This window comes from Protopterus annectens, chromosome 2.part1 (genome assembly GCF_019279795.1).
Source record: "Protopterus annectens isolate FY-2018-M chromosome 2.part1, PAN1.0, whole genome shotgun sequence".
In the NCBI taxonomy this organism is placed as follows: domain Eukaryota; kingdom Metazoa; phylum Chordata; order Ceratodontiformes; family Protopteridae; genus Protopterus; species Protopterus annectens.
In genome coordinates, this window is record NC_056729.1 from 51,436,204 (window position 1) to 51,462,866 (window position 26,663).

Below are 26,663 nucleotides of genomic sequence, written 5' to 3' on the forward strand. Positions count from 1 at the left end.
GTAGATATGTTAGTTACATTATCAATGTATGACTATGAGGGAAATTAGAAAGGTATGAAGTTTAGCCAGGAGAGGAGGAAGAGGAGAGCTTGGGAGGTACAGAATGAAGAGTGCAGTTACATTTTCTTTGAGTGTGCAGGTAGCAGTGGAGTTGCGTTTTGAAGGAGTGTAGGTTGTCACAGGTCCTCAGTGTAGAGAGCAGGGCATTCCATTTTTAGCTAGGGAAAAGGAGAGTAGAAGCTGACCAGCTGGGCGCTTGGGTTAGTGGATGGAAACAAGGTTTTGCTGAGAAGATCTAAGGGGTCTGGGGGGGTATATGGTTGAAGAATATTAGACAGAGCGGGGCAGCTGGTAGGTTGAAATATTAGTTTGTGGGCTGAGACAATTTGGAGGTAGTCTAGTTGATTAGGGAGTTCAAGCCAATTTAAAGTTTGTAGGGAAGTGCAGTGATGAGAGAGGGAATTTGCCTTGGTGGTGAATTTGGAGATTTTACTGTAGCATACTTCCAGTTTGGAGGTTAGGGTGGAAGATAAATTTGTAAGCAGGGGAGCACCATATAGAAGAGATGGGAGGAAATATGTAGTGGCCAAGGTCTGTCTAGTAGAGGGGGAGAGGAATTGATTGTTTCTGTACAGTAGGCCGAGTTTTATGTGGGTTTTCTTGATGTTAAGTTGGATGTGGGTATTGAATTTTAAGTGTTCATCGATGGTGACCCCTAGGAGTTTGGTGGAGGGAATGATGTCAATGATGGAGTTGTTAAGGCTTGTAATTTTAAATGAGTTTTTCTCAGTGGGGGTGGATTTATAGTGAGTGAATAGAAGAATCTTAGTTTTGTTAGCTTTAAGTGAGAGGTGGTTTTGGTGCATCCATTTTTCAGTGGTTGAGAAGGCGGTTTGAGTTAGAGACTTGAGTTCTGTAAGATTGGAGGCATAGCAGATCAAAGCTGAGTCGTCTGCGTATTGGACAATTTTGGTATTGGGAATAGCTTTGTGGAAATCATTAATGAAGATGTTAAATAGCAGAGAGCCAAGTATGGACCCTTGGGGAACTCCTGTGGGGGTGGGAAGGAAGCTGGAGGAGGCTTGGCCCCATTTCACAACTTGGGACCTGTCTGAAAGGTAGCTGGAAAACCAGGATAGAGTTTTTGGGGAGATGCTGAGGTTAGATAGATAGTTTAGTAGATGGGAGTGGGAGATGGTATTGAAAGCTTTAGATAAGTCTAATAGAACAGATGAAACTAAGTTACCAGAGTCTCGAGCTGAATTGACAGAGTGTAAAAAGGAGGGAAGGGCTGTGTTGGTATTATGTCCTGGGCGGAAGCCGTGTTGGGTAGGAGTCAGCAGCTGGTGTTTGGTTAGGAATGGCATGAGCTGCAGGTGAATGCATTTTTCAAGAATTTTAGAGATGGGTGAGGGGATGGCTATGGGGCAGAAGTTGGAGAAGTTACAGTTTTTGCCACCTTTATGGAGTGGAAGAATAAAAGCAGAGTGCCATAGTTTGGGTACATAGGACTTGAGTAGTGATATATTTATCAGGATGCTGATAGGGAGAGCAATACTGTCAGAGGCAATTTTTAAGAAGGAGGAGGGGATGTTGTCAGGGGCATTGGTGCAAGGTTTGAGTTTGGAGAGAAGTTTTTTTATAAGGTAGGTAGACACAGGTTTAAGTTCAAAGATAGAAGTTGAGGGAGGCGAGGCAGAGGAAACTTGGGCAGAGGGGGGTGGGGGGATGTTGTTGGGGAAGGTTTTGGTTAGCTCAGCAATAGAAGAGGTGAAAAAGGTGTTGAATAGTTTGGCAATTTTTTGGTCGGATTTGCTAGTATCAGGGCAGGGGTTGTTAGTTGTACCAGGCTTAAGGAGAGAGTTAATGGAATTCCAGAATTGTTTGGGGTTTTTTGCATGATTTATTTGTAGATGGTTGTAGTAGGACTTTTTATCTATTATGACTTGTTTTTTGGCTAGGTTTCATAGCTGTTTGTATTTAAATAAGAATACAGGTTGTTTATGATGGAGATAGCTTTTCCAAGATTTATCTCTTTGTTGCATGATTTTCTTGGTTTCTTTAGTTAGCCAAGGGGCAGTCCTGGCTTAAACTCTTTTAGTTCGTATTGGAGCTAGGGAGTTTAGGACAGTAAGGAATTTGGAGTTGAAGAAATCAACGGCTTCGTCTAGGGGTAGGGTTTTTAGTGGGTTCCAGTTAGTGATTTTGAGGGAGTCAGAGAAGGTGGAGGGGTTAAAGTTAGTTAAATTACGAGTATGTAAGATTTTGTGGGAGAATGAGGAAGAGGAAGTAGTTCTATGGGTGAAGGCAGGGAGGTGGTCTCCTAGTGGGTCGGGAGTGACACCAGATGCAGTGGTTCTGTTAGGGTGAGACACCAGGATCCAGTCTAGGATGGAGCCTGTGAGGTTGGTTTTGTTGGGCCTGGTGGTAGAGTTAATACGTTGTGTAAAGTTGAAGAGATTGATTGATATGGTGGGATTGTGGTTACTGATTTTTTGCCAGTCAATATTTACATCTCCCATTATATAGGTTTCATAATTAATATTTGAGGAGGCCCAAGAAAGGATCTCTTCCAAGGTACTGGTGTTGTTACCAGGAGGAATGTAAAGGGAGATGATGCAGATACTTTTATGGTCATTTAATTTTAGAATGCCAGTTACTAGTTCAGCATTATTAAAGGAAGGGATAGGATTTGGGAAGGGAGTGATGGATAAGTGATTGGAGTAGATTAGTGGTACACCACCACCTCTTTTATTTAGGCGGTCAGATCGGAGAGAATGAAATCAGGGGGGAAGGAATTCATTGTCAGTTATGTGTGGTTTTAACCAGTTTTCAGAGATGGCTACTATGTCAGGTGAATTATGGTTAAGCCAGGCATGAAAGAGGGTAATTTTATTAGCTAAGCCTTGGGCGTTGATGGTGAGGAATTTGAGGTATTTACAATTTGGTTTGTTGTTGGAGCTAAGGTTATTTGTTTGAGAAATGTTTGGTCCAGGGGTGGGATGAATGTCGCCTGCTAAGCAGAGGTAAGAGAGAAGGTGAATAAGTTTGTTAGGAATGTGTTTGGTTGGGAATGGATGGTAGGGGGTGGGTTTAGGTTTGTAGTATTTGGTGGGGATTTGGAAGAGTTTTAATGTTGAGAGAAAGGTGGGTTGAAAGGGAGTTAAAGAAGCAGATATATTGTGGAAATGATTTGTAGGGTAGCGAGGTGGAGGTTGATGTGGAGGGTTTAGGTAAAGGTTGGTATAAGAGGTGGTATGGTACAGAGGGAGAAGAATGAGGAGTAGGAGTAGTGTAGGGGCAGGGATAATAGTAGGAAAAGAGAGCATAATAGAAAGTAGTTTGATTAGAGGTGAAAAGAATTTGTAGGTTAGAGAGAGTTAGCTAAGATTGGTGGGTGGGGAGAATTGCTAAATGAGATATGGTTGGTGGAGGGGGAGGTGGTTTTAGGGAAAATGGGAGGAGTAGTCTTGTGAGGGGATTGGGTGATGTAAGAGGGAAGGAGTATGGGATGGCAATAAATGTAGGACCACTGGGGGCGGGTGAGAATTGGGGGCAGGGTAGGGGAGCGGAGTGAGCCCGCAGGGCGAAGGGAGCGGGACAGAGCAACAGGGCAGAAGAGTTCAGCTGAAAAAGTATCAGCCACTGCAGGTTGGAGCAGAGGTAAGTAGGTAGAAGTACAGTAAGACTAGGTGTAAACAAGTAGAGTTTGAGCAACACTCGAAAAAATATAAGGTAGGGAAGGTGGAGTAAAGTTAGGGGAGGTTTGGCTTTTGAAGTATTTAGAGGTAAAGTTGGAAATAAAAGATTAATAGAGTAGGAGCAGGCAAAAGGCGGAATGGTGCTGCCACCTAGTGGAGAAAGGAGAAATGGCAAGCAGAGAAGGATGGGGATTAAGATAGAGCAAAAGGACAAGACTCTAAGGTAAAGGAAAATAAACAGTAAACGGAGATAAAGGCTAAGTCTTCAAAGGGGTACAGAAAAAGGACAGGAGGCCGGAGGTCACTAAGTACCAGTGAGAGGGGAGTTGTTGTGGTCTGCGGTAGGCTGCTGAGTCACACACACTGAGGGACCGGTTAACAAATATGGAAGTTTAGATATTTGACTTAGGTATAAGGCTACATACATTTACTGAAAAACAGTTTAGGGATTCCACGCTGAGGTTCTCTTTCAGGTGAGCCCAGACTAGTGAACAGAGAAAGTCCAGGTAAGCTAACTGAGCTTTTGCATTTATTAAAAGTTGTCCATTTAATCCAGGCCAGTTTTTAGAATTTAACTTAAGCTGCCAATATAACTCACGGCATTTAAAATGGAGTTGCCATGGGCCATGCCTATCTTGTGAATGGATTTGTTCAACAATATAAAAATTTAAAATCACATGCAGGGTTTTTGAGGATATGATCATTTTAATTTTAACAACAGAATTTCATTCAGTTTCTGCACTTATATGATTTCTGAATCACAATAAAGTTTACTTTGACTTTGAAACTTCATCCCCTTATTTAAAAATTCTTATATTGTTGGAATATTTGTATGCATTCACTAAAGTGACAAGTTTTGATATATATATTAAACTTGCAGTGGAACTGACTACAGGCAAACTCCTCCAGACAAGGTTCAATTGTTTACTGAATAAGGAGAATATAAAACACATACACATAGCGCTTTTGTTTCCTTATTGAAAACTTCATCATATAAACAAACATTTCCTGATTCCTTTACTGACCAGGTTTTTGATATATATATATATATATATATATATATATATATATATATATATATATAAAACATTAACATATTTATACACTTTCAACCTATTTTTGCTTCACAGTTTACTTAAGTGTTATACTTACATTAACCAAAGCTCTACTTTTATGTAATAACTGCTTAAATTACTGTAATTTTTATACATAATTCATACATAATTTTAACATCTTATTTTAATACAAAGTTGACTACTTGTTCAACTTGGTTTTATGCTTAAGTACTTGTTTTTGTTTTATACCTTAGTGCTTGCTGCTTCATCATTTAACCTGTAAGTTATCTTTAAAAATGAGCTGGCTTTGGAATTCATGCTGGGGCTTGGCTAGCACATGACTGTTTTCTGTAACTCTGATTGGTTTCAGGTGTAAATAAAGGAACTAGGAAATGTTTTATGTGTATCTGATGAAGTTTCCAATTGGGAAAAGAACGCGCTTATGTGTTTTATATTTGTCTTATTGAATAAACAATTGAACCTTGTCTGGATAAAGAACTGAACATTGTATGGAAGAGTTTGCGTGTAGTCAATTCCGCTGCAATTTGTCAGAAAGTATAACTGTTTATTGCAATACAGTAATAATGTGCTGCTTTACAAAATGAAGTAAAATGAAAACAAAATTTTAATCAGTAGTGTAGTTATGGTTATTTAGCAACTCTCAGGATTTCAATTAAATATCACACTTCTTCGTACCCTTTTCAATAATGTGGATTCTTCCTTCTCCAATGGACTACAGACTCCACTACAAGAGGACAGCTTCACTACAGTAGATAGAAGGTGAAATTCCCATATATGAAATGACACATAAATGCAAAATGCAGTACTTACGTATATGTTTCAGGCTGACCAATAAGATACTTGATTATTAAAGGCAGCTCCATTTTAACTATGAAGAGATAGCTTAAGATTGCTGAAAAAGAGAAAAGTCAGAATTTAAATCATTATTCATAATTTAAAAATGCTGTAAAACAATTCAAAAGATATTCTTTTCATTCAGTGCTTTGCATCATTTAACAACGTTTCAAAAAATGTAGTTGTCATACGTCATCTATTACACAGACATGATACTATCTGCTTTAAGATTTGGATGAAAAAGTACACTCTAATTCACTGCCCAAAACATGTTTTTGTGCTAAGCTAACATTAAGACAATAAGTACAGCTACTAGACAGCTTGACCAGTGAAGAATGGAATTACCAATGTGAGGTCCTATTTTTGAAATGTAGTCTTTCATTCACTCATACGGTAGTTCTAACTGTCTTGCAGGCTTGTGCTAACATGCATTTCAGGTCTACCTCATAAAGAGGAGCATTCCTCATTTTGAGTCTTAAAAAGTCAGTGTACTTCACAGTTCCACACTGAAAGGATATGTTACACATTCAGTGTTAATTATTTAAGTGATATACACTGTAAATAATACTAAAGCACATTAATTTATCAAAATAACTTTTTGTAAGTATAAAATAGCATATTTTAACCATGCTGTGAGTCTTCTAATTAAGGTTTGCAGTAAGCGTTTAGTGAATAGTCCAAACTTTGGCCATTTGTTCCATATTATAAAAGGAAACATTTCATATTTTGGAGATGGAAGGTTGAGAGCAGTCTGTGGTGAGAGTACAGCAACAAAGTACAAGGTATTTGGAATTCCACATATTTGTATCAGAAATCAGAATCATTCCTTAGCTGCTGCCAGCCACAGCTGATGAGATTTAAATGTGGGACCAATTGGAACTAGTGTCATCAAATCTTAGAATCTATCAGGGTCAGATCAGCATACCCTGAACTCTAAAGATCTTGTCATTTTGAAAGGGGTGGTGAACATCATCCTTACAGAATGAACCTTAATGTGTCAGGTTAACTCTAGATTCAGACTCCAGATCCTGGCTCACCCTTTACCCCCCCTCCCCTCCTCACTCAATCTCTCAGACCTGTTATAACATGCTTAACTACCTCACACCTCACTTTATCTCAACTCCAAATACATATCCAACTGACTTACACCGAGCTTCCTCTTACTACCACGTACACTACTCACTCAGTCTCCTCTCTTACTCCTCTACCTTCCTCTTCCATCCCATTAGCCCTTCTAGCTTGTTCCACTTCATGTGGAGCTTCTGCTTTATATCTGCTTGAGTTTAATGCAATATTTGATATAAGATTTAGGTATATGAGTTTAGAACAGTATCCGTTTGAGCTTAGCACTATATGTATATACATCCTATCTTTACTCCTAGCTTCTAGGTAGCTATTGGTATATCTGTTCATTATTATGTTTCATATTGTATGTAGAAATGAAAAAGGACCTGTGTCCAGTTGGAATTTCCCGGTAATCAAATGTAAATAAAATAAATAAATAAATAAATTCAAGTAACAAATTATTTGCCTGATTCTCTAACGCAGAATACAAAACCATAAAAACTGGGAGATATGATGATCCCACTTAACAAACTAGATTAGAACAAACAGATGAGCTAAGCCTAGCATTGCTTTTGCCTTGCTCTCCAAGATAACAAAGAGTAATGAGGCGGATACACACATATATTAGATACATACATACATACACACACACATCTATATATATATATATATATATATATATATATATATATATATATATATATATATATATATATATATACACACACACACATACACACACACACACACACACACACACACACACACACACACACACACACACACACAAGCACACATACATACATATATATGTATGTGAATAAAGAGTTGTCCTGCAGTTTACTGGAACGCATTTTCTCAATGCATTGATCATCAAAAATAAACTGATCACTGCTATCACTGAAGATCTCATAGGTCTCAGTGTAACTGAATGGACAAGACGTTCTTTTTCTCTTTACTTATACTTCAATCTGTTACTGCTGCAGTTTATGTCTAGCTCACAGTGTAAGTGAAAGGAACAAAGTTAAGGTGAATGGTGGGCTAGTTCATTTTACTTACACTCCAATTCAGCCAGCAACAGTGACTCTGCTATTCCAAGGTCAGGTGACAATAGAATAAGGGAGCTTGACTTTTTCTCTCCTATTGTGCAGTCTCAGAGTTGGTACTTTTACAGTTGCAAGGGTGTAGGGCAGTGGGGGTAGGGGGGCAAAATGTATTTTAGGCATTAGAATTTTACAATGAAAGTAGACGGCTTGTATTTGCAACACTGAATCAAAATGCTAATTTACATCAGTGATTCACTATGGATATACATATACACATATGGAGATATACACACACACACAGACACACACGCGCGCATAGGTATACATACACACAGACACACACAGACACACACACACACACACACACACACACACACACACACACACACACACACACACACACACACACACACACACATATAGACAGATATATAAAACGCCACAGTGAAGATCAAGCACTCATTATTTCATTTGCAACAGTTTATTTCACCAAGATGTACAACTCCCACAGAATCTGAAGCCAGGGTTTCACCCAAAGGTTTGAGATGAGAAACAAATCCTTCTTCATTTTACTGCCTTCGATGACACCCTTTCTAGAAACTCTTCAAGTACTAGGACTCTTCCTTTTCAGTTCTGAGAAAAACTCTTCAGCTCAGCAGTTCAAGTCTGTTAACTGGAGTCTGTGCATTCCTCTGTAAATGTGCTATGGATTTTATGAACTTATATTTGGACTGCAGTTCAGAAGAGAGACTGCCCATATCCAGCAGTTGATAAAAAACAGGCTGCCTGCTCCCAGCATTAGTGAACCACGCAAACAAACTTTGGGGATAACACAATAACATTGTTTAAAAGCTATCTTCCACGTCTATCACAACAATTAATTCTCAGATAAAGGAACCCTTTAACACCAGGGTTCCCCAAGGCCCTATAGGTCCTCTTCTTTGTCCACTATTTATCAATAACCTTACCATGATCTTTCATATCCAGCCTGTATATGCTGATGAGATTCTGCTCATGGAAAATTAGAAGTTATGTACTCACCATAACGTTCCATCTGAGTAGGTGTATTCATTTGTCTGCAACCTGTGGGTTATGGATCCGATATCGGATCCGAACCGGCATGGTTTTCCAGCTATGGATCCAAGCTCTCAGCTCCTCCCCTCACCCATAATGCCCTGCTCTACCCTCATGACCTCAGATCGAGTTTGCCAACAGCAACAACACCCTGAAAAGGGTAACAGATAATATGCAGGAAACTGAAAGGCCAGGGGGATAGGAGGGCGGGATGGTTGCAGACAAATGAATACACCTACTCAGATGGAACGTTATGGTGAGTACATAACTTCTAAATCTGAAGTAGGAGATTCATTTGTCTGCAACCTGTGGGACAGAGTCCCCAGCTACCTGAATCTTGGGCGGCCATCATGGAAGGATATTCCGGAGCACCAAGGAGCCAAAGGATGCTCTACCCCTAGATGCAAGATCCAACTTATAGTGGGAGATAAAAGTATGAGATGAAGCCCACGTGGCTGCTGCACAAATATCATCTAGAGGAATCCTAGCCTTGAAGGCTGCCGAGGTAGATACTGACCGGGTTGAATGGGCATGAACACCCTCCGGTGCGGGCCTTCCTGAAGCTTGATAAGCCAATAAGATGCACTGTGAAATCCAGCGGGACAGAGAAACTTTAGAAATTGGCTTGCCCAAATTAAATTTTGCAAAGAAAATAAACAACTGGTCGGATTGCCTATGACCAGCCGTCCTGTTTAGATAAAATCTAAGTTGCCTGTGAACATCTAAAGAGTGAAGCTTATACCTTTATTTTCATATTTAGGGAAGAAAACAGGGAGGTTAATGGACTGATTGATGTTTGCTTCAGAAGCGACTTTAGGAAGAAAGGACGGGTTGGTCCTGAGGTAGACACGGTCCGGATGAAATACCAAGTAAGGAGGTTTAGCTGATAATGCTTGAAGCTCTGAAACTCTCTTGGCCGATGTAATGGCTACCAAAAAGGCTGTCTTGTAAGACAAGAACTTGAGATCCACCGTAGCCGCTGGTTCGAAAGGGGGGGCGGTCAAGGCCTGGAGAACCAAAGAGAGGTCCCAAGGAGGAACCGCTTGTTTTACAGGGGGCCTGAGAAGAAAAGTACCTTTAAGGAAAATTTTACACAATTTGGCTGACATAAGAGGATTAGAGTCATGGCCAATGTGATAATGAGAAATTGCCGCCAGTTGTACTTTGACTGTGGAACTGCTGGCACCATCGTTAAAAAGAGTGGTTAGAAAGTCAAGCACCAAGGGGAGAGGTATCATGAAGGGATTCAGGCCTTGCCGCTCCGCCCACAAAGAAAACTGTTTCCACTTGCTGCGGTAGACCTTCCTAGTGGACGGTTTATGAGCTGCCACCAGAATTGCCTTAACAGGTGACGAAATACCGGGAGTCCTGATCAAGAGTGGAACTGGAGCAGCCAAGCGGTCAGCTTCAGGTTGTCCAGATTCGGAGGAGGTATGCAGGATGGATGGGATATCAGATCCGGAATGGGATCTAGAATCCAAGGAGGATTCACCGAGTGAGACCTTAGGAAGGGGAACCAGATCTGTCGAGGCCAAACGGAGCAATGAGAATCATTCTGCAACCCACCCGAGAGGCTTTCTGAAGAACTTGGAGCATCAGAGGCAAGGGTGGATAAGCATACAGAAGACCGGGTGGCCAAGCATGCACCAGAGCGTCTCTTGGGAACCTCCGGGAGGAGGTATCAGAGCGAAAAAACTGTCGCACTTGGTGTTTGAGGGAGAGGCAAAAAGATCGCATGAAGGAGTTCCCCACCGTGCGAATATGCATTCCGCTACTTGACAATTGAGAGACCACTCGTAAGGGGTCAGAATGGTGCGACTGAGCTTGTCCGCTAGGATGTTGGACCGACCCGGAATGTGCGTTGCTATTAGAAAGCGGTTGGTGGAGATTGCCCATTCCCAAACTCTCATGGCTTCTCGACAAAGAGGGTAAGACCTTGTTCCCCTTGCTTGTTGATGTACCAGACCACAGACATGTTGTCGATTGAATCGCAATTGTTCCCAAGGGAAGAAAGTCCTGAAGTGCTAGCAACGCTAAGAGCACTGCTCTCATCTCTAGAACGTTGATATGCAGTAAGGTCTCTGAATCGCTTCCACGTGCCTTGGACGGTCCGGCCCATAAAATGCCCCCCCCACCCGAGGCGGGAGGCGTCCGTGGTCACCGTGGCGAGAGGGGGAGAAGCACAAAATGGGCGGCCCTCGTGGAGAACTGGGGAGTGAAGCCACCACAAGAGGGACCGCTTGCAAGCCTTGCTGATCGCAATGGGATGATGCATAGGGAGAGCAAGGTAAGACCACTGTACTAAGAGAGTCCACTGTAGGATGCGCATATTGAGCCTGGCAAGAGGGAGAAGTGCTATAGCAGACGCCATGGACCCTAGAGCCCTCAGGACCAACTCCGCCAGAACAGAACTTGAGTGGAGAATGGCCCGCACCTGGAGCTGCAGATTTTGAACTCTGTCCGCAGTGAGGAAGGCTCGTAAACTCCTTGTGTCTAGCCTGGCCCCTATAAAATCTAAGAGCTGTGTGGGCGCCAGGTTGGATTTCTTTGTATTTATTGTAATGCCCAGAAAAGGAGCAAGATGGAGAAAGGAGTCTCGCGCCAATAATAGTAGATGCCTTGTTGGGGCGGTAAGAAGCCAGTCGTCCAGGTAGGGAAAGACCTGCACCCCCTGAAGCCTCAGGTGGGCCGCTACCACTGCTAATACTTTGGTGAACACCCTGGGGGCTGTGGTGAGACCAAAGGGAAGGACCCGGAACTGGTAGTGACTGGCTCCCAGCCGGAAGCGGAGGAACCTCCTGGAGCGCCTGTCCATCAGGATGTGGTAGTACGCGTCTTTGAGGTCTATCGAGCACATCCAGTGATTTTCTCCCAGAAGGGGGAGAATAGATTGCAGAGTGACCATTCGGAATTTTTCTTTGGGGACTGCCAGATTCAAGAGAGAAAGGTCTAGAATTGGTCTTAGTTCCCCCGTCTTCTTTGGCACTAAAAAGAACCTGGAGTAGAACCCTGATCCGATCTGGTCTGGGGGGACGGGCTGGATGGCTCTTTTCTTTAGCAGATGGCCAATTTCTGCCAAAGCGGCCTCCCGTTGACCGGGTGGAATGTCTGGGAGGGACTTCAACTTTGGAAGGTGAAGAAAAGGGATGCGATATCCTCTGGATATGATTTGGAGAACCCAGCGGTCTGATGTTATGGACTCCCATGCCGCTAGGTGCCCCGAAAAACGTCCCCCGACTGCCTCCAGAGTGGAGCAGCCGGGCAACCCCTCAGGGCTGCTGCGCGGGCCGTTCAGAGAAGGGTTCCCTGGACCCGAAGTTTCTGGGAGCCCCTCTGCCTCTAGGGCGGCGTCCTCCCTGTCCTCCTCTGCCACAGAAGGACTGGTTGTCCGGAGCAGGCTGGGACTGCTGCGACTTCCGGAACCACATCTTCTTCTGACCCTTTTGGTTCCTAGAGTAGGGCCTCTGGGGTGCAGAGAAGCGGATTCCGACGGCAGACAGCGTCTTCCCGTCCTTCTCGCTCTGGGTCAACGTTTCGCGAACGGTTTTGCCAAAGAGAGCAGAACCATCAAAGGGGGCGTTCGCAAATGACGCTTTGAAGGGCTCAGAAAAATCGCAGTGACGGAGCCAGGCCTGGCGTCTAGTGACTAGGCCTGCCCTGCGGCTCTAGCGGCGCCTTCCGTAGCGTGGGAGAGTAGCCGCATAGAGGTATTAGTAACTGACCTAAGAGTGGCCATGCGGGTGGAGTGCAGCACCTTGTCCTCCTCCGACATGGACTCTGGGGGAGATGCAGCATATTCTTTAATGAGATCTCGCTGCATCCTAATGACGTGTGCCAAGTAGTTCAGCGCCCTTACCGAGAAGGTCGCTGAACTAAACATCCGCTTCCCCAAGCGGTCCATCATCCGAGACTCCTTGCTCGGGGGATGGACTGAGGGACTCTCCTGAGCAAGTTCCCTCTTGGTGGCCGCCGTCAACATGGCATCTACCGGAGGCCCCTTACTCCAATGGGCACGGTCGGACGGTGGGCTAAGGATCCTATCGGGCCTCTTAGGAATTGGCTCCACGGTGTCCGGTTCCTTCCACGCCCTGGTGGTAATGAGGTCCACCAGGGGGTCGGCAGGAGGGGACACCCAAGAGGTAGACGGGCCCGCTTCAAATGCCTCCAAGAACACGGACTCGTCCGAGGAAGACTTGGGGGCAGACCACCCCCCCCTTATACGGAGCATTTCCATGATGTCTCCAAATGAGACATCCTCGGGGGGTGACCGTGGGGAGCCTTCCCCTTCCTCCAAGTCCGTGTCTTCCGTGAGAGACTCGGGGGAGTCAATGTGCCTCCTTTTGCACGTATGCTTGCGAGGGACATCCTCTGGGGGGCTGTCAGAGGACTCCTCGCAAGCCGCAACCTGTTCCATTGGAGCAACTTGGGGCACAGAAGCGGGCTGTCCCAAGGGCCGGATGGTGGAAGCCTGGCCCAGTGCAGAGGGAGCGCGGGACGGAGCCGAAACAAGTGCCGGGGGTCCGGAGACCCTCAACAGGGCCCTCTCCACTACATCAAACGCCGAAGGGGAGCCGACCTCGACCAAAGGATCCGACAATCGGCTCCCCCTCGGATCCGAAGAGTGGATCGGAGCCGGCGCCGAAGCGCTCGGATCCGAAGGGACAGTGCGCTCCGACACAGACGGCGCCGAAGGGGCACTGATCCCCCCGGATCCGAGGCTCGGATCCAGGCTCCGAGAGGTCGGATCCGATGCACTCGAGGGCAGGGTCGGATCCGAAGTACAAAGTACTATCGGCGCCGACCCACCCCCGGCTCCGAAGCTGCTCGGCTCCAGTTGCTCCGAGCCCGGGTAGCGGGTCGGAGAAGGAGCAATCGGTTTGAAAAAGGGTGTTGAGCTCCCCCCCAGAGGGGGGGGAGGCAAGAGCACTCCCATCTGCATCTGGGCCTGGATGAACCTTCTCATCATCCGGTCCAGATCAGCATCCGAAAGGCTGTACGTGGATCTCGACGAGGCTACCGAGGTAGGCCTGGAGTGCCTCCTCGATAGCCTCGACGGAGATCGGGTCTCCTCCTCCTCAGGTCCCGGTGAAAAACACACAGGAGAACGGAGCCGAGAAGGAGGAGACCGAGCCGACAACGGAGCCGGGGGAGAAGCCCGCTTGGCTGGCGGGGCCGAAACAGAGGTCTCGGCCCGCCGCTTATGGTGCTTCTCCCTCCGGTCCCTTTTTCTAGCATCCCTCTCCTCCGAACCAGAAGCGTGAGGTTGAGTCCCAGGAGGAGGAGGGGGTGCCGTAGAGGGAATAACCGTAGGCACGGTTACTCCGGAAGGAGCGGAGGTCGGAGCCGAGTCCGGCGGTAAAAGGCCCGCCAAAACAAGCTTGGACCTCCGCTCCTTCAATGCCCTGGGGTTGAACCCTGCACAAATGGAACATCCAGATGTGAGGTGTTCAACCCCCAGGCATCTAACACACCGAGTGTGGCCATCAGCTGGGGAAAGCTTATGGCCACACTCGGAGCATTTAGAAAATATAGACTTGGGCTGGTCTGCCATCCTAGTCTAAAGAAAAAAAGTAGTTACCAAACTAAAGTAACTATACAAGTAATACACACACAGGCCCAACACACACACTCTACGCCAACAGCGAGGGGAGGGATAAAACTTTTAGATTACCTCTAAAAAGTAAAAAATATCAAAGGGGAAACCTACACTTTCACTCAAAAAATCAATACAAACTTCAAATTTCTAAAATTTAACAATAAAACTACCACTTAGCTTGAGAAACAAATCCAGTCACCATGCGCGGCAAACGAGATCTGGGGTCATGAGGGTAGAGCAGGGCATTATGGGTGAGGGGAGGAGCTGAGAGCTTGGATCCATAGCTGGAAAACCATGCCGGTTCGGATCCGATATCGGATCCATAACCCACAGGTTGCAGACAAATGAATCTCCTACTTCAGATCCACAAATTCCATACTGAACAACAGAAGCTACAAAAAAACTTTACTCTTTACTGCTATTTCAAGATGGACTTCTCCATAACAAACTACTAATCAACTCAAAGAAAACAAATGTTATGCTTTTTGCCACACCTAAAAAGCTATCACACCTATCACCTACATAAAAGACAATCAAGTAAACAGCACTTTTAGCATATCAAAATATAAATACCTAGGGCTCACAATGGAGACCACCCGTAACTTTAAACTCAGTGCAGACAATGTCATTAGCAAAGTGCTTACGCAGCTTACACTTTGCTATAAAACCTGACATATTCATTCACCACTTGCTTGAACAGCAAAACCTAAAAGCATCCTACCCAAACCAGAATAGTGCCTGCCAATAATATCCCTATAATCCTCATACAATAAAGATACATTAACAGTCACAGAAAATAAGATCTGTAGCTCTGCATTATTAGCCAACTCACAGACTCACTACTGCAAACTCCTTAGAGGTTCAGCTGGCTTCTTATTACCAGCAGAGTAACTTTCCTACTAAGTATGTTACTGTTTAAAATGATAAAACTTGGCTACTTCCCTCCAACCCATATAGGTGATTTTCTAAACTTTGATCAGCCACCTGGAATAGAATTCAGATCTAACCTAAGGAAGCTCCTGCTCCTGTATGTAGCTGCTTCGAAGACAGTGGCATGCAAAGAACATGCCTAACTCTTCCTAAACTTACACCATTCATCAATTCAGTGTCTGTATAATATTTCGATCTTTATAAATATTACATAAATAAGTATCTATTAATATTGAATATATGCTGTCTTTGGATAGCTAAGTCTTTGTATATATTGTATATATGATGTCTGGATATACAGAACAATATAGAGTACTTCCTCCTCTCTAATCTTTGAACTTACAGTCTTCATTACATTGCTTCTTTTTAATAATTTATTAGGTCATTTTTCATATTTGCTGCTAAGTTTGGGTTGTGGTTGTAAATGGTAGCTAGACCAGCCCATCTACATGGTTAACAAATGACAAATAATAAATAAAAATGTCTATAGATTTTGCCTGTGAGTTGTCTGCAACTGCTTAATAGAGTTGAGTTAGCTGTAGAGAGATTCCAATGCGATTCAGTCAATACAGCTAGCCTACTCAATTTTTTTTTTGTTTTACTCATTTGTACAAGTGGATACTTGTTTGTATACTTAACTTTCAAAATGTACTATTCCATTGCCCTGGATCAGCTTATCCACACCCCCACCAGGGGCAACAATATCCTAGACCTAGTCATTACCAACATGAGTGACCGGTGTTCCACACCTGAAGTCATCTCCTTGTTGATCAGATCTGACCATAAGCCAATCACCCTAGATATCCACATCCCACCCCCACCCCCCATTAAGGAAATCACTGTAAAAAAATTCTCCAAAACCAACTTCATGCTTCTTAAGACAGAAGTGGTGAACTTCATGACACCTATAAACAAACTGTACAACAGAAGGAAGAAACTGTTGCAAAAGAGAGTACAATCCCATGAGTGGAGGAGCTCCCTGGTCAGCCTCAGTAAGAAGCTGAGATCCCTTATAAGCTCCTCCAAAGCTAGCTACGAAAACAAAACCGCCACTATTTCTAAGGACAACCACAAAGCATTCTATAGCTATGTCAAGAATCTCGATGGCAACACCCAGATCTGCTCTGAGTTACAGCACAACGGCACAAAAATTACAGAACCAACTGATATTGTCAACATCCTGGCAGATAGGTTCAGTGCTAACTTTACCCCCCGCCCCCACCCCCTAAAGGGCCCATATCTATACAGGAAGAATGCAGAGTCCCTGTAATCACAACTAAGCAGGTAAAAGTTGCACTCTCTAAAGCCAAAAACACAGCATCCATGGGACCGGACAACATCCCAGGCTGCATTTTACACGAACTTCAGAACGAACTGGCTCCCCACTTAAGTACCATGTTCCATAATAACCTCGCATCAGGCTTTGTGCCCACTGAATGGCGCACAGCAACAGTTATCCCACTCCACAAAGAGGGAGCCACCACTGATCCCAGGAACTATCGACCTATTAGCCTGACGAGCCTGGTCTGCAAGGCCATGGAACGTATCATCATGGAACTCATAAATAAAGACATTGGTAACCTCCAAACTCTGGATCCCACCCAATTCGGGTTTGTGAAAGGCAGATTATGCCTCCTGAACCTGATCAACTTCTTTGAGGCAGTCACCAAAGACGTAGATGAGGGTAAGGTGGTTCACACAGCCTATCTTGACCTTGCCAAGGCTTTCGACAGCATCCCCCATTCTGGAATTATAGCTAAACTCACTAAACTAGGTATAAATCCCTACGTCACAAGATGGGTTGCCAATTGGCTCACTGACAGAACCCACACTGTAAATGTTGCAGACTCTAAAATCTGACTTCAAACCAGTGACAAGTGGAGTACCACAGGGTTCAGTCCTGGGACCTCTCCTGTTTGGTATCTACTTCTCTGAAGTACAGGCTAACACAGAAGGCCTTTGGCTAAGTAAGCAACTGGGAGATGAATAAATGATTCAAAAAGTTAATTTTTGTAAAAAAAGTCATACATTTTATTTTTGCTTTGGTCAATTATTTGCAGTTAAGAGGAGAACAGTTGGTAATGTCTTAAAAGAAACATCCGTTACCATTCAAAAGCTCATACTTTATGTGTTGGCATGAAACAAGTGGAACTTCAACAACTAGTATAAAAATGACTGCTTTCTGCCGACGGCTCAGCATCAGCAAAAAAAGAATACTGTAAAATTCAGAACCGTATGAATGAATACCATCCCCAACTGTTTAATGAGACATATGTTAATTGGGTTGGTGGACCGTTCCTAAGACCCCTTTCAGTGTAGACCTGAACCACCAGCACAGATATATTCACTATAATAACTCTAACAGAACAATTTCAAAGTTTTGATGAAACCATCAGTATTCAAGACGACATATTTATACAGCTGGTGGAATGAAAAAGACAATCCACAATATGACAGGAGGGATATTTGTAAAGAAGATACTATGTACAGAAAGGATAACTTGCACAATTACTTACTACTGACTGAAATATTTAAAAATGGAAAAGCACTAAGGAAAATGCTTAAATGCCCAAAGTAGTGCAAACACTAAAAGTTGTACATACACTGAAACTATTACTTTTTAAACTACTACAACTCTGAAATCCACATGGATAAATATTTTATAGATACATTAAGTCCTCTTTACACAATATGCAAGCTGAGAATATTACTTCAATAAAAATATACTTTCCAATGCACATTTCAGAGACAGAATACCATTCCTGAATTAATTACAGGGAACGTTATCAAGCACACTGCTCATTTCAGCAGTGCTCACACTTTCCATCACTTGCTATATTCTGGCACTAAGCTCTGAAACAGGAAGTAGACTGCTAACAATATTATATGTGGTTCTGGTCACTCCATACCAACACATAACAAATTTATTTTAAAAATCAAGTAGCAGCTTCCTTCAAGTTAATAGCCTTGTGTTCATGTCAGAATTGTGAGCAAAAATACAGTTTTTGTTCAATATTAATTGAGATGCACCAACCTAACTCAAACTGAAGGCCTACTTTTAACTGGTGTGCTGTTTTCTTAATAACGTTGACAGAGGTGTCCTCTTTGTAAACATAACCATCAAACAGTTTTTGTTCATATTTCTAATTTATATACTTTAACTCTGTTTTTTCTAAACCTTATGGTAGAGGACCTCGCTGTCATATACAACTGTAATATACATTACTACCACAACTGACAATGATCTTTGATTCAAGCCAAGCATCTACTTACCTCCAAAGTTCTGAAGAAATGTTGATCCAAAAACAGCAAGTTTTCCTGGAGTACCAAAAGCTAGCTCACCCAGTTTTTCATAAACCATCGAGCCTGAAGGTAATAAAACAGCAGATTACATCTTTCATACAAAATTAAACATGCCCTAATAGCAGCTGCTGTAAAAGTACATTCCAGTAAGAAAAGTATATACATTAGGCACTGAAAAGTATTATTTTCCAACTTCCTAAGACAATACAATTAATAGAAAAATAGTCAGCATTTTGGAGTAACTGAAAACCAGTCTGCTCTCCCTTCTTTTTGCAATGCTTCCAATTCCACTTTTCCAGTTGCTTCTCTTTCTTGTATTCATTCCAGTCTACAACATATATGTACTTGTCTGCTGTCTGTCATATTTCCAGTACACAATTCCAACCATCCGTCAACCCAGTCTATGAATAGGTTCCTCTGTGATTCGTCCCCACTGTCTCTTGTCTCTGTGTTTCATCCCAACTGTCTCTTGTCTTTAGGCGTCTTACTCTGTGAAATGTGACCCACTGATATCTTTTAAGATCTTTTTTGGTTCTGACATGATTTAACATTGTAGTACTGAAAAAATTAGTCAAAATCCTGTTCGTCCGCTCAAAAAGAATAAATGGCTATCCTTAAGGAGAAGCCTAATACCAAGCAAAACAGAACAGTACTGAATTCATTGGAGGTGACATATTTAGGTAATTCATTAAGGTGGTGGTGCGCTGTAGCGTTGTTGCCTCACAGTAAAACGCTGTCCGGTTCAATTCTCAGCTAGAGCGTCTTCTCCGTGGAGACATGCGTGAATGGCCGTACCTTTGTTGAAGGTTGTGCGTCAGGCCTGGCAAGCCGGTACGTAAAAATCAACTGCCAATCATTAGCGGACCGGAGTTCCGCTGTGGCGACCCCTAACCGGGAAAAGCCGAAAGACACATATTAAGGCAATGTTTTGGTTGTAAACAATGTCAATTTCATTATATTTAGGCCAGTCTGTTGTGCTAGTGTAATTACATTCAAAATCTTCCCATCACTTACAAAAATATAAATTTTCTATTGACTCAAGATCAGTTCTTTTATACTGGAAAAGCATCTAAGAATATGTCACTGGAAATCCACGTGGTAAAGCTGTCCTGGCCAAACTTCCCTTAGTCAGTATGAATATTATCTTGAGTCTCCTAAGAAAAGAGGCCATTGGCCTAGAGGGAGTGACTACATCAATAAAGTATACATAAATAAATACATAAAAACTATTGAAGTGAAACTGAAATCAAAGAACAATTAACAGAAAGCCCCTGGAGCCTACAATTAAAGCTGCCACATGATGTATTGTATACACACACACACACACACACACATAAATATATATGTATACATTTATGTTATGTATGCGTGTGCGTGCACACGTGTGTGTGTATGCGCTCACATGCGTGTAGTCCTACACCATATGAAGAAACCGTGTTGCCATGACTGCCATTAGGTTGACATTGGCTCCTAAATGCCTGATCAGATAACTATTGTAGGTCTGATTTCTTGATTCTTTGAATCTGACTGTATTGCACCCTTCTAAAAACAGTCTTTTGCTAAGATGTAGACCACAATGATATAGCTCAGAAGGTACAGCTGAGCAACAAATGCACAGCCTCCTGAACCCCTCCTCCATTGTGAGAGCTTTGCCCCCACACCCTTGTTTTTAAGTATACTGCCTCTGAGGAGATGACTCTCATATCTAGTGTAAATGAACTGGGTACTGTGCCTTTAATAAATCTAAAGCTAAGGAGTGGTAAGTAACTTGATCAAGAGATTGAGTGTCATTATTCAGGTAGGCCTGTTACAGCAAGCTGTCCTGTCCACGTGCCTCATTATTCAGCTATACTGACAGTGTAAATTCTTCAAATCAATATACATATTTAACAATGATGTCAGAATTTTGTTTTGATACTCTATGCTGCTTTTAGGATAACTTCTGTATTCTACTGACTTGCTGTTCTTCCCCAGTGAAATGTGCACCAGCTGAAGGCCTCTGTAGACTGGATCCACTACTAATGTAACTCAATAAGACTGTGCAAGCCATTCACCCCCCCAAGTCTGCTGTTAGTCTCAGTTTTTGCATTTTCAAGATAAAACAATCTCTTTCTTATATTGTTATGATTTCTAATCTCTCTCTCAAAAGTTATTTTGTTTTTGAGCACCACTGAGCCGCTAACATATTTTCATTGCATTTAAGTTTTGACCTGAGACAACTACACTACAATCATTATCTTTGAAGCTATATGGGAACTCTCTGAAACTGAGAACCATAGACATTTAACATTCTGAGCTGTACCTTCATGCCAATGAATATGAAGAAAAACCTGAAAAAATACAGTCTGTAATGATCCTTCATCTCACAAGTGAGGATGATTCTGAAGTATTTGACATTTTTACCTTTACAGGGGAAGAGACAGACAAGTCTTCTGTTTAAAAATTACAATTATACAGTGAGCCAAAGAAGACGCTTGCATATGTAAGGCATTTATTTGTAGTAGATATCAAAGGGTTTCAGTGTCAATAGATGCATATGAAATGGATTTTAAGTGTGACACCCAAGACTGTGAGTTTTGCAATTTGGCTGATTCACTTATTACAGCTAAAAACTATATATGTAAATCAGAAATGATCAGCTGAGAGGCACACTATTAAAAGAGCAGATAGGTCATTAGAAAGACTACTGACGTATGTAGAGGAAGTAAAATTTCTAATATTCAGCTACAAACCACTACTGAGGAATTCTAAGTGTACAAAATAAGGACTGTGAGAAAGATGTGAAAATAATGCATATATCTGTTAAATATATTTAAAATAAAACAAAACTGCATGTGACTGTGTGATGTCCAAAATGGTGCCTGTAATAAATACACAGACAGAAATCATACCTAATGCCTTTCTCACGTTTTAGATAAAAAAATGCAGTACTTTTCCGTTATCGGGGCAACACATTTATAATGCGGCAGGTAGTGGTTGAAATATTCGCATGGGTGCTGGAGTACCTTGAAAGCTGGTGTGAAAAGCAATTCTCTTTCCAAACTGTACAGATTATCTGACAATGCTCAGAATTTTACTTCATGTGTTTGGCTTATTACTCATGTTGTGATTTCTGTGGCGGATGCTTCTCAGAATCCTTGCAGAACTGCTAGCCGTGAAGCGCTTCCCTTTCCGATTCTTGAAACAGCTGTTATGTGTGAAGCGTTTCTTTTTTTTTTAAAGCGGCAGCTCCTACTTTGACAGGGTCGGTTTCACAAAGTTAATACCTTTTTATGAAGTAACGCATAAAACCACGACATTATGAATAAAATTACTATAACCATAAGGGAAAATTCAAGACATTTGTCTAAGATATGTACTATTGCAGAAATATTGCGGCTGCAGCCTGTTCAACAGTGTTTGTGTTCAGAGTGCTGTGGCAGTGGTAGAGCCGATGTTTGCAACCTCCCATATGCAAAATGTGTCATGAAAGGAATATGAAATGCCCCCTCCACCTAATGTAGAATAAATGGCCGGAATGTAAAAAAAAACTTAACTAAACTTCAATTAAGAAACTCGGACATATGAGAATATACTTCTCATTGTAAATGTTGCCCCGATAACGGAAAAGTACCAAAAAGGCATACTGCAAAGCATTTAATAAATTATGCAAGCTTTTATGGGAGCAGTAATCATTTTACCAGAGTCTGTAAGAAACATACTTGACTGCTGCTATAGGATACTATCCTTTTACAGGCAAAATAAAAATATAAAGCTGAACTGTTTGCTCAGATTACTGACATCCATTCACTCAATTTAATGTATAACTTACACAGTGTTGTAACTGCCAGGATGTGTGTGTCTTTCATTCAAGTTGCTAATGATAGCAAAAGCAGCTGCTGCAGAAAAAGCTATGGGATAAAATGCAAGGCAACGTTGCATTTAAGCTAGATATTAGTGAACAATGCATAAGACTGTCACAGTCTGCTTTACGGGCATGCACACCACAGAGACAGATCCAGGGTTGATGGTGACAGCAAGATTCCAGGACTGTCCCTGATATGGTTACATTTGGAATCAGCTAGTAGATGTATAGGTTAGCAATTAAGGTACAAATGGCTACTACACACAGCATTATGAAGATGCTGAGTATGCTCTGTGGTTTGTGAGAAGACACACACCAACTCAATAGTGAGATGGAATCCAGGATAAGGAGCAAACACTACTGCTGAGGTTGTTTGTAGCAAATGATGCCTCCAGTGATGCATCCATAAGACACACTGTAAATAATATCTAGTCTACTTTCACAGGTCATGCAGTCTGTGACCGTGAAGGCTGCAGATGTAAGGTGGTCAAGCATACGACTTCCCACTTTAGCCTGCACTATTGGTGAATTGACATACGTGTTGCCTGTGGGAACACAGCCTACCACCTGCGGTCATGGCTGCTCTCCAGGTTGTTCAGGGCACCAGTTCACAGACTCAACACAAGGGACACCTCATCAGCATGCATATGCATAGCGTTAAGAGTTCCACCCTTTCCTGCCACAGACAAGATCCCGCACTGACACTACAAGCTAACACAGTAGATACTGGCAATAGCCACATCGTGACAGCATGTCCCCACTATTGCTGGGTATGATCCTGACTCCTCAAAATCTCCTGGAGTAGATGGCTACACTTCACCTCTCTTGAACCTACCCTATAGTACAGTACTGCAGTCATCTCTCACTGTGTCCCAATCACCTTAGTAGTGAAGGTGACTGTGCCATGCCCACTCCTAATCTATGATGTAAGTATGGTGATATCTGAATCACAACATGAATAGTCGATGCACTACTGTACAAAGCCTGGTTGTGATTGTGCATGCATTATTTTATTTTGTGTCTGTGTCATGGCCCATAATTGTGAACCAGATGCCACCTCTGCTAGTACTACAATTTATTGCACCAATCTGTGCCACACAATGTTGTATGTTCCTCCCCTGACTCTCCACTCAGCCCTTCTGTTGCTGCTGTTACAACTTGTACTACAGATTCTGTCATGAGGTTCACCTGCTGATCCACTTAATTATGCAATGCTGCACTGTGCAGCCTGGCACACACAACAGATATATTGCTGCAAATGTCTGGACTTTATTGCAGTGATTCCCTGAGATATCCAAATTTTGGAAGCATCCCCTTAGTAGTAAGAACACCTACTCCACTATGTTTCTGAGTTTTGCACAGGACATATTACTGGCCATGTCCTCAAGGCTGCATATTAAGGTCAACAGCCCAGGTTCTGGGGAGCACTTATTTTATTTATTTATTCTAAATTTATTAACTAGGAGAGCAGACTGGTCCAAGGACCCTTTTCAGTCACACTTTGGGCTAAAGAAACATACACTGTATGAGAGCAATAAAATATACACGTGAAAAATTTATAACTTTCTAGCATTCAAGTCTGAATAATATAAATTTGACAACATGAACATAGTATAAAATTAACATACACTACACTACAAAAGTAGTAAGCTCATTTAACAAGAAGTAAGGTATTTCTTCTTAAAAAACTGTATGCACAAGCCTGTCTATCTACTATGTATGCAAGCATGTATTCGCACCTACCAATGAGATGGCCCTGTAAGAAGTCACCTTGCATGAATCGCTGGTGTAAGACGTGTGCCAAATGCCTGCATCATATAAACTGCTTGAGTGATGCATGGATGCATTATGAATAATGCCCTGGGCCTTGCAGATGCCCTGGCAGTTCAGTTAGTAGAAGCCCTTCCTATTTATGTATTGCAGGCCCACTGGACCTGGTGGAGCCTTAATAGCAATATGGGTATAATTCAAGATCTTGCAGACAACTACAATATCAGGAATATTAAGCAAGTGATACCAAGGAAAATGAATTTCAGTAAATCAACAATTTCACTTTAATTACCGTTACAAATAAAACAGCAATTAGGATACACAGGTTTATAATCTTGACAGGTTACTTTTTATGCAGGATTTTTATTTTATTTTATTTATAAGTTCTCATCTTGGTCTCATTCAGCTCAAGCACAGGACTGCTCTAGTTGTCTGGTGTCCAGTTCTCACAGTGTATGTTTTGGCACGCAGGAGTGCATGTGTTTAAAACAGTCTCTGTGAGTACTTGTGCCTAGTCAAAGAAGTGCCAGGCAGGCATATACTAATCTATTCAGATTGCCTAGTGCCAAAATCAACATGGTGTCCTTGGACGAGTGTGGGATTTCTTAAGGTAGGAAGGATCCAAACCACATGACCCTGAGTCAAAGTTTGGTTACACTATTGGTGGTCTAGAAGCTGCTAGACCACCAGAAAGCTTGATAATCTAATTTTTTTGGTGTATTGGTGTTATTTTTGAAAAAAAAACTTTGTAACTGTTTATCTGCTTTTACACAGAAGTTCAAAAGCTATACAGATTGCTGAAGATGCCACTCAATTGTAATACCGACAATAAACAGTGTTACATAACTCTGATCTCTAAAAGTTGATAAAACCAACTTATTTTGTTAAAAGAAAAAGATAAGGTCACAATGCCACTAGAAGATTTAAATTTACACCATGCATGTGCCACAGTACAAGTCAGATGACAGAATGATTTAAATATATCATTCAGAGTACAAAGACTTACAAAGACCTTCATCTTGTAAGGCACACTGACATTTTGTTTTCATTATCAGTTCAGTGTACAGATAATCTTATGTGCAAAACTACATGAGAATGTATGCCCATCCATTATATTTAATGTGTGTTCAATACACTGGTGCAATGAAAGTTTGCTTCTGGAAATGCATGACATTCCTGTGCTGTCCAGTTTTACAAACACTATAAAGGTCAGCAGTAATGCTGTAACAGTATACAGCTTTGAATACTGTATTTCTAAGAGCAAGTAACATTCTTTTTAACTCAGTGCTAAACAACATGCATACTTGGCAGTTTCAAGTGCCACAGCTTTCTTTCAGTTTGTATTCTTTATTGTAGGGGCAGAAGGGAGGGGAATAGCTAAAAAAAAGGACAAATGTGTAGAAAGAGACATAGCTGTCAATTGGGACATGCCTCAAGACAGAAATGACTTGAGCAGATAATATCTTATGACCAGAATTGAATAGCTATGGAAGATAATGCCCAAGGTAGGTACACAGTACAAGTCTGAAGCAGTTCACTGCTGTTTGGAAAACAGCAAATGAAAGACAGGACAAGGGTGTTGGAGGGGCAGTTGCATGGGACCACACACCTATAATACTCAAGCAGACTTTACGGACCACAGATAGTCTTATAGTCTTCCAGTAATAGCACTGTTTGGTAATGTGTATGTTCATGTAATAAAAAAGTTGTATTCATATATCTAAATACTGGGAAAGTATTAAACAGTAAAATCATAGCTCTCCACCTCCTACCTTAAAATTCAGGGAAAAAGGCAACTACAGTCACAGACAAGGGCCTCATATCAGAGACACTTCTTAATATTAGTACTAGGCACTGAGCAAGTTCAAAGAATATATATTTTCTAAAGAGTAAAAGTGATGTCACTGCAATGTCTGCCATTAATTAATGAGTGTAGTTCTCAGCTTTGACAAGGAAAACACAAATGTTATGAGATACACAGCAAAATCAGGGCATTCCTGAAAGCTATTGACAGCTGAATAGTAAGAGTACAATATAACAATTATTTATTTGCAACATGTTAATGACAGCAGAGTAACACGATACAACAGTGCCGTATTACACATTATAAAATGTAGAAAAAAGCAGAACTTGGCTATACTGATGATGTAAAAATGTAGTCCCTACTGAAGCATTTCAGTCTGGATTAGCAGCCGTTGGGAAAAAGAAAGCATGATCATGAAACTGATACAAACCACATATTGTAAACCACAATAAAAATACTGCAGCACACTCCACCCAAAAAGCAACTTAACTAATCCAAATAGCTAAGAATGTAAAGCCACATAAAATGTAAGAAAGGAAGGGTGACAGATAAAAATAAAAATAAAAAAAGAAAAGATGGGATGGGAAAGATACGTAGACAGACAAAAGACACAGATATAG

The 26,663-nt window shown here is 42.1% G+C and overlaps 1 protein-coding gene across 1 annotated transcript in view; it reads right to left on the minus strand.

Moving 5' to 3' along the window:
• Positions 1–26,663, minus strand: part of SLC38A1 (solute carrier family 38 member 1) — an 830,305-nt gene that overhangs the window by 487,546 nt on the left and 316,096 nt on the right. Inside the window, exons 6-7 of the mRNA XM_044062017.1 lie at positions 18,596–18,688; positions 5,588–5,669 (exon numbers count right to left, since the gene is read on the minus strand). Coding sequence (XP_043917952.1) covers positions 5,588–5,669; positions 18,596–18,688 — 175 coding nt within the window. The remainder of the gene's footprint in view (positions 1–5,587; positions 5,670–18,595; positions 18,689–26,663) is intronic.